The sequence below is a fragment of the Balaenoptera ricei genome, chromosome 4 (assembly GCF_028023285.1).
Source record: "Balaenoptera ricei isolate mBalRic1 chromosome 4, mBalRic1.hap2, whole genome shotgun sequence".
NCBI lineage: Eukaryota > Metazoa > Chordata > Mammalia > Artiodactyla > Balaenopteridae > Balaenoptera > Balaenoptera ricei.
In genome coordinates, this window is record NC_082642.1 from 18,073,977 (window position 1) to 18,094,758 (window position 20,782).

At 38.9% G+C, this 20,782-nt stretch overlaps 1 protein-coding gene across 1 annotated transcript in view; it reads left to right on the forward strand.

Moving 5' to 3' along the window:
- Positions 1 to 4,893: 4,893 nt before the first annotated feature.
- Positions 4,894 to 20,782, forward strand: part of COPB2 (COPI coat complex subunit beta 2) — a 28,643-nt gene continuing 12,754 nt past the window's right edge. Inside the window, exons 1-10 of the mRNA XM_059920217.1 lie at positions 4,894 to 5,008; positions 9,160 to 9,297; positions 12,826 to 12,912; positions 13,118 to 13,244; positions 14,114 to 14,262; positions 16,115 to 16,261; positions 16,950 to 17,049; positions 17,703 to 17,845; positions 18,080 to 18,279; positions 19,596 to 19,706. Of these exons, the coding sequence (XP_059776200.1) occupies positions 5,006 to 5,008; positions 9,160 to 9,297; positions 12,826 to 12,912; positions 13,118 to 13,244; positions 14,114 to 14,262; positions 16,115 to 16,261; positions 16,950 to 17,049; positions 17,703 to 17,845; positions 18,080 to 18,279; positions 19,596 to 19,706 (1,205 nt within the window). The 5' untranslated portion in view covers positions 4,894 to 5,005. The remainder of the gene's footprint in view (positions 5,009 to 9,159; positions 9,298 to 12,825; positions 12,913 to 13,117; positions 13,245 to 14,113; positions 14,263 to 16,114; positions 16,262 to 16,949; positions 17,050 to 17,702; positions 17,846 to 18,079; positions 18,280 to 19,595; positions 19,707 to 20,782) is intronic.

A 20,782-nucleotide genomic window follows, 5' to 3' on the forward strand; every position in this document is an offset into this window, starting at 1 on the left:
GACCCTCAAGTTTATACAGCATTGTTTCAAGCATAATAAAGCCTCAACAAACATTTGCTGATTTAAGGTGGCTTCCTGATAAAAAGAGCAATGCATACTGTAAAATATGCAGGAAGAACTACTTCACTGGCACATGAATGAAGTAAAAAAAGTCTAATATATCCTGCAGCCACTCCCTTTGCCCATTTCATTTGACAAGAATATAGAATCACAGACTCAAAATTCTAAAGAAACTTGGAGTAGAAAGGGACCTTAGAGTTCATTTTTCCAACGTTATTTTGTAAGTAATGAAACTGAGACCCAGAGAGTTCATTCCACAAGACAACCCTGAGTCAAAGAAGTCTCCAGAACCTGCTAGACATGACTTAACCACAGGTTGTCTTAGCACTCCACATGTGAAGAACTGGATATAGAATGTCCAGGGTGTGGACCATTATGGAGGTCACTAAATGACCAAGTCCCAAAACTCTGCTGCCATATTTACAATGTCTAGCAACTCCTACCAATGAAATCACTGCCTTCATTCATTCAAAGCTCACTTTAAACCCTGCCTCCTCTAAATACGTTTATTAAAAAGACATAGAGTCAATGCCATTTTTAAGAAGGTAAAAGTATACTCGTGTCAAAAACATGACTAACAATCTGGATATTTACACTTTCAAGTAAACAAAAGTGAACATTCCCTCTATCCCAAATCCCACGTCAAACTCACACGGAGTAAATTTAACAGATTTTAAATTCTGAGAAGGTAATCATACAAAGTGTACAGCACATTGTAGTTGATCAGTGCTTTTGCAATCCGTCAAAGCTTTGCCTCTGTCAGGCAACCTTATTAAGCTTCATTCTTCTTGGAAGACAACTCAGTGGTTCTCCAATTCAATTCGGTCTCCTGCTGGTTAGTATGTGATTATGTGGTCAAGACTCCCACTTTCATTCACTTCATGCAGAAATCCAGCTGAGAACCTTAACATTTCCTTTAATAGGGAAAGTAACTGACATGCAATGATGAATCAGTAATAGAGCATGAAGATTACCCTACTTAACATTCTTCAGTGCTTCCCTAGATCCTTCAGGGTAAAGTCCAGACTTCTTAAACTGGCAATCATGGACTTTCAAGGATCTGAGCGTCATCTACCTTTCTAGTCCCATTTCTCACTCCTCCCCCTTCTTACTCTCTGGTCCAAGCATGCCAAACTACTTCTAGTTCTCTGGAAAAATCGAACTCTCAAGTCTCTCCACTTAAAATGCCCTACATATACCCTCTTGACGTTTGTCTGGCTAGTTCCTAACTCATACTGTAAAGGTCCATTTAGTTGCATGCATCCATGTGGAGTGTCATCATGAAGTAATTAACGTCAACTATACCCCAAATATAGGAACAATCAATCCACTTTCAGTGAGACATCAACATTTGTCTTTTCATGACTAAACTTTTGGTAAAATAGTTTATACCCACCACTTCCACTTCTTTATCATCCAATCCTTTCTTAATCCCTTGCAAACCTGCTTCCCCTAGCATTACTCAACTGAAAAAAAAAATATTTTTAAGGCTACTAGTGTCCTCGTAATAATCTAATTCACTGACAATAGTTTGTTTTTTTTTTCTCCAAATACCAAGTTTTCTTAAGTTCTCTAAAGCCATCTAGACTGCTAGTCACCCTATTATATTCTACCTCCCTTCCCTTCTGTTGCATACAGTTTTCCTTGCTGTCTTATTCTAATTGTTCCTTTACTGTGTCATTTACTGGCTCCACTTCTTCCTCTAATTAAAGATATTCCTCTGGGTTCACTATTTTCAAAACATGAGCATTAGGATGCCTCCCAATTCCTTAACTCACAAAACAAATGCAAATTATTTGTGTACCCTGTTGATTCTAGCTTCTTAGTGAGAAAGGAAGAACTCACAGTCCAGTAACAAGAGCATTCATTTTGGAGATAAACTTGGGTTCAGATCTCAAGTATGTCACCAACTCTTGAGCAGTGTGGCATGGGGCATATTACTCAACTCATTTGGGCCTCAGTGTTTCATCTCTAAGTTGAAGAAAATAATGGCTATCTTTCAGTATTACTATATGAATTGCAGTATGCAAAGTGCATATTTCAATGCTGGGTACAAAATTGGGCACTCAATGAAATCTATTCAATATTATTATTTCCACACCCACTTCCTCCAAACTTGTATAGTATCTCACTGTTCCAATCCATTTCTTCATTCTCATCAAAAAAAGATAAATCTTATAGAGTGCATATATGAACACGTTTTTTTTTTTTCTGGCTTAATTGTTCCCGAGTGCTTATTGAATCAAAGCCCAATTCCTCCCTATTTAAGTAAATTTTCAGATTTTAGCCCCATCCTTCCTTTCCAGCCTTCTCCCTCACTGCCATTCTAAATGAATACCATTTTCCAAACAAACTGGATTTTTGTGGTCCAAAGGTCCACCTCAAATTCTGCCTCCTTTATGAAAATTATCTCCCCAGCTGGATATTTTATCTTGAGTATTTTATTGGTACTTCTTATAAATTGTAACCCTTTTGAAGGGAGAAACTAGGTTCTTATTCATTCTCCTACTCATCACTTTGCTAAGTGATGAGACATGTATATATTTTAAAAATACCAACTAGACTTTTCCTCAAGGAATTATTTTCACTTCCTCAACTTCTCATGAAAGGGTGGGAATAGAATAGGGAGGGAAGGGTGTATGTAGAGTACTGACAGAGACACTGCTGGCTGAACTTCCACTTGGAATTCTCCCAGCAGCAGCAAAAAGGCAGGGTTGAAACAGTCATCCTAGAAACTGACCAGGTAAGACTTTAAGATCTGTTGATCAATTGCACTCAAACTCTTGGGAAACCCTTTCCCAATTTGCTAAGCTTGTCCATATTTCTTTTCTTTCCCAGAGTTATTTTTCTACTTTCTAGTCTTCTCTAAACTGAAGAGTAAACAAAAGATTTTATTTTAAACCCACAGTTGAACACACAGGAATATACACACATATATTGAATGTTATTTTATGTATTAGTTCATATTTGAGAATCTTATTTCTTTAAAGTGAAATTTCTTTCAACCCAAATCCAAGACTAAATTTTTATAGGTATAATCTTCAGGCAGCACCTGGTATAGTGCTTTGGATACAGTACAAATTCATTATGTAATGTCTGAAAGAAGAATGAATTTATAATGCACAACTCCAGAACTTAATGTTGGTTAACTGCCATGGAAAAAAATGAGAAAATATATAGTCAAAGTGAGTGTGAAACTTCGGGGCTCAGCATCTTGGGTGCCTAGCGGTGTACAAAGATTTTTTTTTTAAGATGAGGAAAACTAAGACCCACAAAGAGGTCACACTGGCAACAAACCTCCTGCTAAAGGCAAATTACCTGATGCAGAGTCCATATGTCTCCCTCTGAATATTACTTTCCACACACACACACACATACACACACACTTCTTTTTTTTTTTTTTTTTCCTTTCTGATAATCTAGAGGTCTAAAAAGTCCCCAAGGCTACTCTCAGGCCTGAGGTACACGTTTATATGTAGCAAAAGGGCAAGTGTTACTTGGCCCACGGTGTTTAAAAAATAAAATAAAATTTTAAAATAAATAAATGTATTTTAAAAAGTGGGAAGGGATTTCCCTGATGGCGCAGTGGTTAAGGATCCGCCTGCCAATAGGACACGGGTTCGAGCCCTGGTCCAGGAAGATCCCACATGCCGCAGAGCAACTAAGCCTGTAAACCACAACTACTGAGCCTGCACTCTAGAGCCCGTAAGCCACAACTACTGAAGCCCGCGTGCCTAGAGCCTGTGCTCCGCAACAAGAGAAGCCGCCACAGTGAGAAGCCCGTGCACCGCAACAAAGAGTAGCCCCCGCTCGCCGCAACTAGAGAAAGCCAGGGTGCAGCAACGAAGATCCAACGCAGCCAAAAATAAACAAAATTAAAAAAAAAAAGAAAAAAAAAGGCGGGAAGAGGGTGCGGGTAGGCAAAAGCTCTAGCACTTTACTTTGCAACCGCTATGGCTCAGGTCCTTACTCTAGAGTTCAACTACCTTAATGAAGATATACTTTGGTGTATTAGAAAGAGCACAGGACTTGGAGGACTTATCAGTCTGGTATCAAATCCTGACTCTACCATTTACTGTGTGGCCTTGGCGGGGACCCTTAACTTCTTTGAGCCTTAGTTTCTTCATCAGTAAAATGGAGATAATTCAGATTCGATGTGAAGATTTGAGAGGAAAGTATTCTGGCACACAGCCGAAGATCAATAAATAGTTATAAATGAATGAACAACGCGGTCGACGCTCAATAGAAGGAGATCCTGCAGGGTCGGATACTCCCATCTCCTGGCGAGCTCCAGAGCTGACGGCTTTTGGCAGCCCTCCGACCACCGATGCCTGAAGCTCAGCCCAGAAACCGGCCTACATCTTTCCAGCCTCAATTAGGGCCCCGAGCAGGCCCCGCAGAGGACTCTCTGGGCCTCGTTCTCAGGCCCACCAGGGTACAGTGGGCTTAGAGCCTAGCTTCGCCTTCCCTTCTCTTCCCCGCCCTCTCCTCAGAGCCAGAATCAGAGGAAGCCTCACAGCGCTTCTCAGCCCCTGCGACACAACTCCACTATAGGGGAGTTTCTCCGGACGTTAGCATTCGGATGAAGCATTTCGCTTTTTCTCATCTCATTTAACTCGCGGTTTTCTGATTCTCGTACACGATCAGCAGCCCCAGGACACTGCAGCGGGTAGTGGAGGCCACACCCCCCCTGCCCCAGCAGCGCCAGGTGGGCTCGAGGCCGTTTAGGAGGCCTTGTTGCCTTGGAAATTGGGGCGGGGCTTGGGAAACGTCAGCCCTGCGCCGCGTTTGCGCAGGCGCTCGGGCCCTGGCCTCGAGTTCTATCGCGAGAACTCCTCCCGGAAGTTCCACGTCAAGCAGTCGGCCGGTCAGCGGGTCGGTGGGTCTCTCCCGGACAGCTTCGTCTGCAGCGAGTGAAGGCGCCCGGGCTCGGACCAACGGAGCCATGGTAGGTCCAGGCCCTGCAGGAGGGAGTCGGGCCCCTGCGGCCAAGGCCAATTCCTGGGGCTCCTGGCCTGAGGACAGTAGTCAGCAGCGGCCTGGGCTCCCGCTGCGGCCGCCGCCTCAGGCCTTGCGGGTCCTGGTCCAGTTTGAACTCTGGGAGGGAGGAGGCGGTGGGTGATTTGAGGAGGCAGCCCCTGGAATTGAGGGGTCCCTGACTCCTCTGGTGCTTACGGCGTTTGCCGGAGGTCCTGTGGTCTGCAGCGGGATCCTTGGTGTAGGGAAATAGAAGAGACCGAAAACGTTGAACTCCGTAGAAGGTTTTGATGAAACTGCCTCATTGTGCCTTTAAAACGGCGACAGCTGATTTTGCACTCATGTTGGGCTTGTTCTGGTATAGTATGTGCTGACCGCAAACTACGAACTTAAACAGGCAAGCCCCCCTCCCCCCAAAAAAGTAAATAAAACGCATAGAGAGTCAAGAGTGGAATTTCAGATGCTTTGGGACCCCAGCTTAAGTTTCTAGGGAGAAACGAAGAGTTGGAGAGTTGTTTATAAAACTGGTTGGCGTGCTTTTCTGCATTTGCAAATATAGCGGCTGATAAGGATGACAGTCAGGACAGCATTTTTTATTATCACCCCCAAATATGCTCTAAAATACTTCTGCACAAAAAGAGTTATAATAAGAAAAACAGTACGATAGTGTGAAAATTTCTTTCCAAAAAGATGTAAGAAATTCAATATTTTGTATTTAAACATTTTCCTGCTTTTTTTCACTTGTTAGGAAGCACAGGTTCAAGGATTTTGGAGCTTGAAGACCGTAGGGATTAATAAGTCCAAGTTCCTCACCTTGCAGTTAAAGGAAAAAAATAAATAAAAACTTAAAATCAAGTTCGTTTAAGGCTCATTGCTGCAGAGTTTTAACTACAACAGAAGTTGATTCCCCGGGGAAACTTGTGAACATTATGGATACTTCCAGAAAAATGCATAGAGAAACACAGCATTGCATAAAATTTTAGTGGGTTCACTCACAGATACCGCCCCCCCCCCAATCCTCATCCATGAACTTTCTTGGGTCCCCAGGTTAAGAGCCTCTGAACAGTACTCAAGTCACTTAATTATGCCACCTCGTATTACCAACGACCTGCTCTGGGGTGTGCTGTGCTTTCAGCACTGGACATTTTTGGAAACAGCCCTTGCATCTGCCTAATTTAGTTTTCTTTTGCAATGTTTAAGAGTATTTTTATAATTACATATTTCATTCTTTAACACATTTAAAATCTTTTATATAACTATAAAATGTGAATTTATTTATTCACTCATTTACCATAGAGTGTTTACTATGTGCCATGGATTTTGCTAAACATTTGCCTCCTAATTCTCACAACAGCCGAGAGAGTGAGTTATAAATGCTTATGGAGTGGTTACAATAGGCCAGGCACTGTACTAACTGTTTAACACTGAATTTAATTCTCATTATACTAAATGGTAGATAATAGTCAATGGTTTTACATTTTTCAAACCTGAGAGAAGTTAAGTAAACTTACCCACTGTTGTACTTTTGAAATGAGTAGTGGAACTGAAGTTTGAGTCCATCATCATTCTTTAGACCTCGATTATACTGTCTGTACTTAAACCCCTATACCCAAATATATAAGATGCTGTGGAGATAAACACATGAATAAGCAGTGACCCTGCCCTTAAGGAGCATCTACTCTAGAAAGCAAAAACAGACATGTGCACAAATGTTAAATGTTAAAATTAAAACCTGTAGGATCCCGTAGGAAAGGGTACTTCTGGTAGGGTAATCTGAAAGATCGTAGTAGTGGCAGTAGCATTTAAGCTGAGTCCTAAATGCATCCAGCTTTTGGGAGATATAAGGAGACATTTAGAGTTAAGGCTGCAGTATGAATACCTTACTCATTTTGGTATTCCACAGTGCCTAGTACAATGTCTCATTCAAAGTAGGCACTAAAATCTTGGGAGAAATACAGCAGGAGCTCTTGGCTGTGCTTTTTAAACTGAGATTGTGCATTGGGAGTATTTAGAGTTATACTGGGGTTGCTCAGTCCCCTGGACCACCTTCCTGAAGCATCACTTTTACTCAGTAATCAAGCATTTAAAACATTTTTAATGGTAAAATATACATAGTTTATAAGTGTACAGTTTCCTCATTTACTAGAGGAAAAAGCCTCCACCGTGGTTCCTGGCATGTAATAGACACATCACGTTTGCTTACTCTGAAGAGACCAGAAAAAAAGAGTTAACATTTGTGATGATAATTAATGGGACAAAATTCAGAAATGGGTGAAGTAAGAGGTCCTGCTTCAGCAAGGTATGTGAAGATGATGGTTTGAAAGTAGCAAGTTTGAGATGGAGAAGAAGGTAAGACAGTGGAAACATTTTTGTGGCTATTGTAGAGAAGAGCCAGAGAACTCGGATCTTTTAAAGGGAAGTAAGAGGTATAAGTTGTTGCCAAAAGTGAGGGAGGCCTGTATAGAAGTCAGAACAAGGTTCGAAGCAGTCAGTGACCCAGATTTGATAGAGATCCAAAACGATGAATAAAAGCCTTGTGAGATGTTTGCTTTTTCTCAGGATATTATCTCTGCAGAAATTATCTAGCAGTCTTCATTTGTGTAGAAAAGTAACGTTAAATTTCTGTCCCATTCATGATCATCACGGAAGATCGCAAAAATAAAAATTTGATGATAACTCAACTTGCCAAATAAACTTTTAGGTTGTGTGTAAAACCTGTTGAAGGAGAAACATTTTAAATCAGTCTTTCTCAGATCTGCTTCCAAGAGAGAATTAAGACTACTGCCCTAAGCCATCATTGTATATAATGAATTAACTTTTCTCCTAGAAAGGTATCCTTGGGAGAATTGAGAAAGTAGTTATTCAGATCATTTTCTTTCTGTGGTTTAGATGAGGAATCCAGGTTGAAAAAGGCTGTTTTAAACTATTAGTATTTTATGATTCAAGAGAGTATTTTAGCTTCGGTTTAAAATTGTAATTTCCATTTGGTTCTTGTAACTTAAATACATTAAAACATTATGAACATTCCCATTTGGCTCCAAAGCCCTTCATGGACATGGATATAACCCCTATTGATCCCACGTTACATTGCCTAGCATTTACTAATATTATTGCCAAAATAAATCTAATACTTTTCTCTGAAGAACTCAATTTTTTAAAAAAATAATTGAGGTATAATTGACATATGACGTTATATTAGTTTTAGGTGTCCAATATAATGATTTGATGTTTGTGTGTATTGTGAAACAATCACCACAATAAGTCTAAACACCTGTCACCATACATAGTTACAAAAATGTGTTTTTTCTTGCAATGAAAACGTTTAAGATCTACTCTCTTAGCAACTGTCAAATATGCAACACTGTATTATTAATTACTGTGCTGTACATTACATCTCCATGACCTACTTATTTTATAACTGGAAGTTTGTACCCTTTGACCCCTTCACCCATTTCTCCCCCTTCCACATTCCACCTCTGGTAATTACCAGTCTGTCCTCAATATCTGTGAGCCAGGTTTTTGTGTTTTGTTTTTTGGGTTTTTTTTCATATACATAACCAAAACAATATATCACAACATATTGACGGCCGAAGCAGATATGGGAAAACAACTGTCTTCTATTAAGTCAGAATTTAAAGAGTTTTGCAAAAATGTGAAACATTGCTACTCTTCTCACTAAATTTCTTTTGAAACTATAGTTAGTTTTCATAACAATATCTTACTTACATTAACATGTAATGGGTTTAGTTCATTTTCGAAAATGAAATAATACACAAATATTTTAACGTCTCAGTTTTAATTTTTAACATGGTAAATATTAATAAATATAATCTACCTAAAAAGAAGCTTTTTAGTGTCCTCAAAAATTAAGACTGTAAAGGTGTCCTAAGACCAAAAAGTTTGACAAGTGCTGCTACAAATTAAAAATTTTTAAATACTCATATTTTTTGTATGTATGAGTGAATAAGTAGGTGCTTTAGACTTCAAACTGTGTCTAATTTAGCAAAGTAAAAACTGAATTGTTTTGTAGCATGTTAATGCACTGTTTTTAGTTAAGATCTCAAGCATGTTTTATTTGGCATAGGAATTTAATGTTTGTTTGTTTTTTATGTTTGTCCTTAGCCTCTGCGACTCGATATCAAGAGAAAGCTAACTGCTCGATCTGATCGAGTTAAGAGTGTGGATTTGCATCCTACAGAGCCGTGGATGTTGGCGAGTCTTTACAATGGTAGTGTGTGCGTTTGGAATCATGAAACACAGGTAGGAATTTTTAAAGACTTTATTAGAAATACTATCTTAATCTGTTTATAATGAAAGAGAAGAAATATAACAGAGTTTAGTAGTATATGCGTACTGCTTTCTTAAATAAATTGGTACAAAGTATTTTTAATAAAGATAAACTAACATTTATGAGGGTAGAGCTTGTGGGAGAAACTGTTCTGGGCTCATTATATCCAATATTTAAGTGTTAAGTTCTCAGATAGGTAGTATTAGCTCTACTTTGAAATTAAGGAAACTGACACCAATATAAGATCACTTGCTCTAGACAAAAGTATTTAATGGTACTTAATTTTCCATTCAGTGAGTATTCTAACAATGGGATTTTTACTTTTATTAAATTTTCCTCAAGTGCTCACTGTAATGCATGATGCAGGTAACTTTCAGTCAGCCATACAAATTATAGATTATATCAGAGAGAGATTTGTAGTCAGCTTTTCATTACACATGAGAATGTGCCTTTTACAGATTATCTGCCTTAAATGCTTTCTTCTGAGTAAATAATAGGTCAGCTTAGTTTGTCTTACCTTTTCCAGTCTTTGTTGGCCATCCTTAATCTTTTTCTTTTAAAGTACAGAACATACCATACAGTTTTGAGTCTATTTATACAGTAATTATCCCCAACATCCAAGATTAAGTTCTTAAAATCCAGATAAAATTCACATTTGAGGGACTTAAGATGGCAAAAATAGGCCTTGGGGAACCAAATTCAGGAGTAAACCTAAAAACACCCTTACAGCTTATATCACTCTAATGAAACAGTAAGGACTACACACTCAGCCAAGTCCCACCAGTGACATTTTATTCACATTAACACTTTGTTCTCTGTTGTATCCCAGTGCCTATGACATTACCTGACACACAGTAAGTGCTCATTAATTATTTGTTGAACTAGTGAATAATAAACTTTCCTTTTAACAGTATATCACTAATTCAGAATTTCTGTCCTGTGACTTCAGATCTTTATCTTGTGAATTCCTTTTGCCTTGATGCGGAGAGTATGCTTGTTAACTGCTTTTGTGTGGGTGGGGTGGGGGGGAGGATCTACTCTCTCCATGTGTTTAAAACCTTTCAGATTTTATGCTTAGCAGATACACTGGTACCTGCTCCACCCACACCGTGCTTCCTAATGCTCCCTGGAGTCCCCTCTGTCAGCTTCATTTAACCATTTCTCAGCTCTGTCATTTCACTATAGTTGTGCTCTAAAGCCCGGGTGTACTTCCCTTATCGTTCTCCAAGCTTTACTGTAACATAACTCTGCTTTATCTGGGTCATCTACTTCGCTTCGTTTTTCTTTTTGTACCCTTCTGTGCCCTTCTGCAGGGCTATCTACTTCCCCTTTCATAATTAATCTCATTGGTAATTTTTTGTTTAATTTCCTTCTTTCCTTCAAAAATGGAGGTTCTCTGAGGACAGGGATTATCCTAGTGTTAATTCCCATTGTTATTCCAAGTGGGTACCTGGCAGACAGGCTCATAGTAGATACTCAGTAAGTTTTTGTTGAATGGTTGACCTGTTTTTGGTTCTCCCTGCTTTTCCTCCTCTTTTTATCACCAACAGAAGTTACTTGCCACTCGTGTATTGAGAGCAAAATTCTTGAAAGAGCCAAAATGGTTTTTGGAAGTAAATTCAAATGTACTTGAATTTCAAATAAGGAGATATTATACTCTTTGAGGTGATGGGTGCAGCAGTTAAAAAATCAGTATGTTATATATACAATGGAATATTTCTCAGTCATGAAAAGGAATGAAACTGAGTTATTTGTAGTGAGGTGGATGGACCTAGAGTCTGTCGTATAGAGTGAAGTAAGTCAGAAAGAGAAAAACAAATACCGTATGCTAACGCATATATATGGAAGCTAAAAAATTGGTACTGATGAACCTAGTGGCAGGGCAGGAATAAAGACACAGATATGGAGAATGGATTAAGGACACGGGGAGGGGGAAGGGTAAGCTGGACGAAGTGAGAGAGTAGCATGGACATATATACGCTACCAAATGTAAAATAGATAGCTAGTGGGGAACTGCTGCATAGTTTCCCTGCTAATTAAATGATGTGGGCAAGCCTTTGAACCACGTTGAGGCTCGGTTTACTTACCTAAATGAAGATGATATGTTGCCTTCTTTACTTCGCAGGATTGTCAGAAGGATTAAATCAAATTGATAAAATTGTGTACGAGACCTATAAGGCACCATACAAGTGTTTCTTTATTTTCTTAAATTTCGCTGGTGGTTTACATGTTGAGTGTGTAGCGTTTCCTCCTGTTTAGCTTGTTTAGCTTATGGAATGGGAAGACCATCCCTTAGGTCATTTGTATCAGCCACAGCACTTAACGTGGACCTGAAACATGACTGTTAGTTCTGTAGCTGCTTTATTTTTTATTGCTCAGCAGATCCCTGAGTTTGTTGACTCCTCATGAGCTTTCGTGGATTTGTCTGTCATCTTATAGGTTGCATGTTCTACCTGTTTGCAGTGTCTGTATCACTGTCCGCTGGTAGTGGTTGTGCAGGTTGGAGCTTATGTCCCCACTTATTCAGCCTTTGACTGAAGAATCTTTGAAGTCTTGCTCAGGAAGCCAGAGTGGGCTCAACAGTTCTTATGAACCAGCCCCTATTTTTAAATTTGGTGCACATGGTTAATCAATCAGAATATGCTCTTTTCATTATTCTCTCGTACACAGAGAGAGATTGAAAAGTGATAGTTTGATTTGCAGAATTTTAAAGAACAAGGCATCAAAGTGGGAGGACAAAGAGATGCATTCATCCCTGCTCTTTCTAGCAGGGTCTCCTAGTTTTCCACCTTTATCCTGTGTATATAATTCTATTCTGAGCAGCTTTAAGGGACATCTAAATCACTGTGTGCTCGTACTTCACTAAAAGGAAACGGCATCTGTATGGAAGCGTATTGCTGAAGTGTACAAAAGAATTATATCTTGTTTATAAGTTTATTTTATGAATTTATGGGTTTAATTTTTAAAAGAAGAAAACTAGGGGCTAATTCATTCAACAAATACTTATTACACATTCATTGTTTTTCAGCCGCTATTCTAGGCTCTAGGTATACAGTGGTGAACAAGATTCCTGCCCTCAGGGGGCTTAGCAGGAAAGATTGACATTAAACACGTAATTAAGAAGGTGCTATGTTGTGAAAGTGGAGTATAAGGTCCTCTGGGTGGGTTTTCAGGCAGAGGGAACATGTGCAAAGGTAAGGCACTGGGAGTAGCCAAGGATGAAGCTAGAGAAGTAGGAAAGGGCTGGAGCACAGAGGATGGGGAACTTCATCTTGTTGACATTTGCTTTCTTTTATCATTTATAAGTATTTGCACTTTGAATCTGTTAAAGAAAAGATCTTTGGTCTATTTTTTTCATTTGACTGTTGCACTTTTATATTTTAGCCTGAGAACATTTTGTGATTAGTAGTGATCTAAAAAATCAGATGTTTTAAATATAACAGGATAGATTTTTCAGTTATCTCATGACTCAAAGTGTGTATTCTTGTGAATTTTTTAAGACACTGGTGAAAACATTTGAAGTATGTGATCTTCCTGTTCGAGCTGCCAAGTTTGTTGCAAGGAAGAATTGGGCTGTGACGGGGGCGGTAAGTAATTCCTTGCGCTTCTAACCCATCTCTGAACCTGTCAGTGGCTGCTTTGGCAGCGAGTCGCAGAGCTTTGACTCTTGCTTTGTTTTGTTAATTAGCGCCTTGTTTTGGAACCTGGGCTTTATACCCTGAGCCTATAATATACTTTTTTGTGCAATTTACTTCATAACAGTAATGATGGTGTTAAACCTTCCATTTCTAGGATGACATGCAGATTAGAGTGTTCAACTACAACACTCTGGAGAGAGTTCATATGTTTGAAGCTCATTCAGACTACATTCGCTGTATTGCTGTTCATCCAACCCAGCCTTTCATTCTAACTAGCAGCGGTAAGAGATGACCCCTTTTGGTCATGTGCGTCTCTTTGAGTAATTCATTTTCATTCAGTGAGACATGCAATTCTTTTACTGCTGTTACAAGCAGAGTTCTAATTCCAAGCAGCCTTTAAACGATTTAAATCCATTAACGTTCTATCAGTGCTGCTTACTTTTGTATTTTAATGAATATCAGCTCTACTTAGGATTTGTATAGCAGTTGCTCCAATTCCCGTCAGGGAAGACTTGAAGGTCTAGATGCTGAAATGTCTACTGAACAGAAAGCTAATTTACTTGCTGATTGAGTGAGTTTTTAGCAGATTGCCATATACCCTAGTCAATTTTATCTTTATACTCAGACTAGTTTGCTCCTTGGTATTATGTATAAAACAGTGGAGCTTTTGGAAGGCATTTAAAACCAGTTGCACTGAACTGGTAATAGCTCTTTGAAACATTTTTAATTTAGAGATTGAGAAGTAACTCAAAACTTTTTTTTTTAACCAATCTTGTGTTAAAAGAGAAATGCTTATTTCTGAAATAGTCATTGCCATCATTATTCATTCATACTTAGACTCTAATCATACTTGTTCCTCTTTCATCATTCTGTAAAGCCCATTGAGTCTGTCTTAAATTTTTTTCCATGAAATTTGTATATTTGCTATTAGTAATCTCTCTCTTTTATCTCCACTCTTTAGAGAGTTAAATTTATTCTTAGAATAAATAAGCATTTTGAAAAATCTGTTCAATTCCTATTCTGTTTCTTTAAGTCATGGAATATATGATTTGTGTTAGGTTTGCTGCCTTAAAAGGCACAGAGACTGCACCTTAGTTCTGAATGAAAGAAATAGAAATTGCAACTAACTGGAGACTTTCTTTTGGTCTAGATGACATGCTTATTAAACTCTGGGACTGGGATAAAAAATGGTCTTGCTCACAAGTGTTTGAAGGACACACCCATTATGTTATGCAGATTGTGATCAACCCCAAAGATAACAATCAGTTTGCCAGCGCTTCTTTGGACAGGACTATCAAGGTAGGATGTCCACTGTTGGTGTCAGTTATGATTGTTGGTGAAATATAGTTGTGTCAGGTATTTTACTACTGGCTGCCCAGAAAGTTATTCCTGTCTGAGAAGTTTCTCTCAAAAGCTCATTTTGAAGCAAAATAGGACTTCTCCTTTTGATCCAGAAGGGCATACTCTGTTGAGAAGAACAGTGTGGCAGCTCAGTGCTCTTAATGAAGGAGTGTTTTTCCATGTGGAAGCAATATGGTGTAAGCTCTGCACACCCAGAATAAGAAAATGCCTGTATCTTCTCTAGGTCACTGTTTCCTCTCCTTTAGTATATTTGTTGTTGACTTCTGCCGATTATTAATCTGTTTTATATTTAAATGTCATCTGCCTCCATTCTTTCTCTTACTTCATTTCTCCATACTGCTTCCAGTTATCTTTCTAAAACATGGATTCCATCTTGTCAGTTCCCAGTCTAAGGATAAAGTCCAAATGCCTTGGTGTGGAATACAAGGGTTTCCAAGACTAGCCTTAGCTAATGTTATATCTCCAGTAACCCTGGTCTACTCACCATTTTCTGGAGAAGCCCTGAATGTTCACAGAACCTTACCTAATTCAGCTGGTCCTTCTGCCTGCAGTATTCTTTATTCTGCCATTTTGATTTCTTTTCCTCTGGAGAATTACTCATCTTTCAAGGCTTATTAGCACAGTTATTTACTCTGAGAAGCTCTCTTCAGACATTCATTTCACCTCTAGACAGAGCCAGTCATTTTCATCCCGTTCCTTCCATCGCTTTTTGCCTCTATTATGGCCTTCACGTTGAATAATAATGAACGTGTCTCCGGAAATTTTTATCCCTGAAATGTTGATGTTTGGGGCAGGAACTGTGTGTTACCCCCTCCCCCAAACAGACACACGTTAGCAAGCAGCACAGTGCCTTGCCTATACTAGATGCTTAATACATGTTGCAGTGAGTGTAAATACATTCCTTTTCCCACTGTAATATTTAAAATATTTCTATATGCGTAGATTTAAAATATACATTACATAAACTTTTGCTTGCATGTATAGGCTTACATCTATATAACATTTTTATTAGTTTTCCTTTAACTTTTATAAAATGTTATATGCTGTTTGTCTGACAATTTATTATTAAATGCTATATGTTGAATATCTTAGGACTTTGGCTTACTTTATTTTTTTTCCTTTCACTGGATTGTCCTTGCTTTTGACATAGGTTGAAACTTTGAAATTAGTTTTAAACTTTCTTCACTAAATTAGGTATATCTTGAAGACAAAAATTGTCTTATCTTTGGCTCTAGTAAAGTTTGTTTACACATCTTTATACTCCCCACAGGGCCTCCCATGTAGTAGACATACAAAATAAATATTTGTAAAGGTAAAGCTCAATACCAGTGCTGTAGTAATATTTGACTACTTTTCCATACTTTTAATTTTTTGACTAAGCAGTAGTTTTCTCCTTTTAATACGTCCTACTAAGTCCAGTTTCATTAGCTTAATATTAAATCTCTCGTGAAGTCACTTCCTGCCCTTAAAGTAGTGTTTCTCAAAGTCAAGACACCTGGGGTGTCTGTTAAAAAAATCTAGATTCCTGGGCTTCATTGTAGATCCACTGAATCATAATCTCTAGGGATAAAGCCTGGAAATTGGCATTTTTCAGAGAATGCTATAGTGATTCTGCCCCCTGGAAATTCAAGGAAAGTGAGAAAAAACAAAAACAAGTGGGTGAAAACATGAGCATCCTTGAGCGCCTCTCCCGACCTTGGCACTTATATGACCTGTGAGGGGTGTGGTGGAGCGGCCTTCTGAGAAGCAAGGCCCCATGTTGACTGGCAGATACTGTTGCTCTCTGAAGGTGTGGCAGCTGGGCTCCTCGTCACCAAACTTCACTCTGGAGGGACATGAAAAAGGCGTGAACTGCATTGATTACTACAGTGGGGGCGACAAACCATACCTCATTTCAGGTGCAGATGACCGTCTTGTGAAAATATGGGACTATCAGGTACAGTGTTTTCATAACTTCCTTGCCATAGGTTAGATATGCTTCTTACTGTTTCTTCCAGGACAGTTAAAACTTGGGTTGTTGAACTCTGTTTATAGCATAATAACTTAAGGCATCAGAATTTGCACCTAAACTGTGGTCTCAGACTTTCATTTATATTTGAAAACCAGCAGACAAATGAATAAATGTCAGGACATCACCACGGTACAATCATTTTGCCACAAAGACTCTTGTAAACCTAGGTATGTTACTACACTTTTTATCTCCAGAGTATGTTAAATTTTTATTTTTTTGTTTCTCACATCAAAATTTCAATAAACAGTTAATAAAATGAGGCCTAGAAACCAGTTGTACTGAGATACTCAAATTTGTGTTTAAATACAGGATAAAAATATTAAAAACATTATCTTAGGAATTTGAGGGAATGATACTTAGATGAAGACCACATCTTACGGGGGTGTGTTGTGTTTTCTTCTTTAAATGTGATAGTTACGTTTACATTTGCCTGTACTATCAAATAATTAGAGAAAATGTGTACACGGTAAGATGGTTCTATTTCAAAAATCTCTATTGAATACTGTTTAGATGTCATAACCACTCTTATTTATTATGTATCTGTGCACTGGGAAAATTAAGGATGAGTTATTGTCTGCCACTAATAAAAGTGTTTTCTGTGTACTGATTACAGAATAAAACATGTGTACAGACACTGGAGGGACATGCCCAAAATGTGTCTTGTGCCAGTTTTCATCCTGAGCTGCCAATTATAATCACAGGTTCAGAAGATGGTAAGTTAGAAATGAAAATGAATATTTATTCCTGTGTTTAATATCATTACTGAGTGGATATTTAAGCTGGCTAGTGCCCTGCATTTTCATTGGAAGTTTCAAAGGATTTTGATATTTTTATTAGAGTAGACTACTTAAGCTATAAAAGAGTAAAGGGGCATTATTATCAGCATCATTCTAATGTGTTTTGACTCTGTTACTTAAATAAGAGGACACCCAGAAGTGCTAGAGAAAAGCTGAAAAAGCCTGTGCTTTGGAGTCTAAAACCCCGGGATCAGATTCAGCCTCAGCCACTTCATAGATGTGTGGTTTGGGTACATTATGAAATGGGAATAGATATATCTGCCTCATAGGATTACAGTGAAAGGATGTGAAGAAATCACGTATAGAAAGCATCTGGCACATAGTGGGCACTGTACCAGGAATCCTGTCATTATTTCACACTTAAGATCACATTTCTTAGTTTTAGTTTCTTACAAATTTTCTATTATTTATTAATGTTGCTTTATAAAATCACAGACTATAGATCAAGAAATTAAGCTGCCAGGAAGTGTGTTCTGTTTGAATATAAAGACTTCCATGTGGCTGGTTCACCTGACAGTTCATTCTTGGATGTTCAAATCAAAAGGGCATATTCACATGGTTCTTTTCAGGAACCGTGCGTATTTGGCATTCAAGCACCTATCGCCTTGAGAGCACATTGAATTATGGCATGGAGAGGGTATGGTGTGTGGCCAGCCTGCGAGGGTCCAACAACGTTGCTTTGGGCTATGATGAAGGGAGCATCATTGTGAAGGTAATCTCTCATTACACTGTCTCTGAATAGATGGACATAGGGGAAGCAGTTATCTTCCAAGTCACCAGTTTTGTTAAACTGGCACTTCTGTCATTAAGCTCAAGAGATTAAGCACCGGAGATTTAAAGTGGAAGAAAGGAGCCCTCCATTAAATGAAAATAGAAAATGTTTATTTTGTCGTGCTTTTATTTTGTTTTCCTTTTCATTGCTAAGAGTCATTTGTCGTTCCTCCAGCTTGGTCGGGAGGAACCTGCCATGTCCATGGATGCCAATGGAAAGATAATTTGGGCCAAACATTCAGAAGTCCAGCAGGCCAACCTAAAAGCAATGGGAGATGCTGAAATTAAAGATGGAGAAAGATTGCCACTGGCAGTGAAGGATATGGGCAGTTGTGAAATATACCCTCAGACTATCCAGCACAATCCTAATGGGCGGTAAGCCACCACCAAAATCTCTCTCTGGGCTTCTGTGTATGTTTGCATATCCACAGCATATCCCACCCCTGCCCTTTGGTGGGCATTCCTCATTGAACTTTTGCCATGGCCTCACAATCCTCAACACAGCATCAGGCAGCCATGCCAGCTGATGGGGTTGGCATGCAAGGTGAAGCATAGTTGCCTTCCTGGCCTTATCCCACCACGCAGTTTTGAACAGTTGAATAGTTTTGTGTTGACTCTTTATTTCAAATGTGTTGGTATATGTCCTTACGCTCCTTCAAGGCCTAGAATCATGTCTTATCCTGAGACTTAGTGGGTGCTCTCTAAACATTTGCTGACTCATTGCTCTTAAGAAGAAGAGTTGTGAGGTCTTTGTCTTTTGAAAAAATTTTGGGACTGCTAATAATTCTGCTTCTTCTCTGTAACTTGAATCATCAGCTCTGTTTCTCCCTTAAGATTTGTAAAGCACTGAACATCTTGTGAGAGGAGAGTTTCTAGTACAATAAGTTTAAACCTGTGAGTTTTAAAAATTATTTTACAATAGATCTGGGCATTTTATAATGCTGTCCTGAGTATTAAAAAAGACAGAGCATATAAACCAAGTACGCTGCCTAGTTCAGTAAATGGTATCCATAATTACTTGTAATAAAATTTTATGAAGATTAAGAATGCATTGCATTTTTTCCCCTTAATATCATAAAACGTTTCTTGCTTAAGTTTTACATTTCACCTTTGGCCATCTAATAACAGCCAATATGTCTATTGAGAAAATTTTGACTATGCAACATTCTTTTTTTCTTACATTTAAATGTTAAAATATCCTGTTTATTTTGATAAATTTAGCAGTCATTAAAAACTGGGGTAAGATATCTTTATTCATTTGAATGATCAGCTTTAAAATGAAGATAGCCTTGCAACAAGATAGTGCCTTCCTATGGTGTAAATGTAATGAGCAAACTGCCAGGCATCTTGGTGCTCAACAGATGCTTGTCGAATTAGGGGAATCTTTCCCTGTGTGCCTCCACCCTCTCATCTTCCTGACCCTTTGTTTATAAGAGAGGCCACTGCAGTAACATTTTCAGCTGTAACCCCCTCTTCATAATCTGCTTTTGATTTATTGGGTGGAATATTTATGTCTAGCTCCATATTCAGAGAAATATATAACTTTAAAAGATAATAGGTTCATTTGTAACAGTCAACTGAAATAACGTTTGTTATTAGAAATATTTTACCATAAAGATGAATCGTTGTTTCTTAACTTTTACATGTCATTGGTCCTCTGTACTTCCCTCCCTGGGTTCTATAATTTCTAGGTTTGTTGTGGTGTGTGGTGATGGCGAATATATCATCTACACAGCAATGGCACTGAGAAACAAGAGCTTTGGATCTGCCCAGGAGTTTGCGTGGGCCCACGATTCTTCAGAGTAAGTTTTGGCTGTGTCATATCCAGCTTGCCCTGATTGCCAACGGGTGTTTGTGTAGCTGTATTAAAGAGGTTTGCAAGGCTCAGTGTAGGCTGTGCTGCACCATGTTAAAGAACAGTTCTCACCAGAGCTGTATTGGAAGATTGGTCAGGGGCAGCTATGCAGCCTGAGCTGCCTCTGCCTTTTCTGTGTTCAGTATTGAGCTGGCTCACTTAATCTGATACAATAATCACATTAAACCGGGGACCTGCACCTATTTCCTTGGTGGAGCCCATGGCAGGGCCTGGTACTTATGGGCTGAAGGCAAAGTAGGCCCTCAAATCAAGAACCGTGGCAGGCCCTCCCCAGGACCTGGCATCCTGAGCTGCTGCTGCCCTTTTCTGAGCTACTGGGGAGAGATGCTAGATTCTGATGTAATCTTGATGAAAACCTTAATGAATCTTTTTTTTTTTTTTACTATCTTTATTGGAATATAACTGATTTACAATGTTGTGTTGGTTTCTACTGTACAACAAAGTGCATCAGCTATATGTATACATATATCTCCATATCCCCTCCCTCTTGAGCCTCCCTCCCACCCTCCCTGTCCCACCCCTCTAGGTGGTCACAAAGCATCGAGCTGATCTCCCTGTGCTATGCAGCTGCTTCCCACTAGCCATCCATTTTACATTTGGTAGTGTATATATGTCAGTGCTACTCTCTCACTTCATCCCAGCTTCCCCTCCCCGCTGTGTCCTCAAGTCAGTTCTCTACGTCTGCATCTTTATTCCTGCCCTGCCATTGCAGGTCTGTTTACAATAGCCAGGACATGGAAGCAACCTAAGTGTCCATTAACAGATGAATGGATAAAGAAGATGTGGCACATATATACAATGGAATATTACTCAGCCATAAAAAGGAACGAAATTGAGTTATTTGTAGTGGATGGACCTAGAATCTGTCATACAGAGTGAAGTAAGTCAGAAAGAGAAAAACAGATACTGTATGCTAACACATATATATGGAATCTTTAAAAAAAAAAAAAGTTCTGACGAACCTAGGGGCAGGACAGGAATAAAGATGCAGATGTTGAGAGT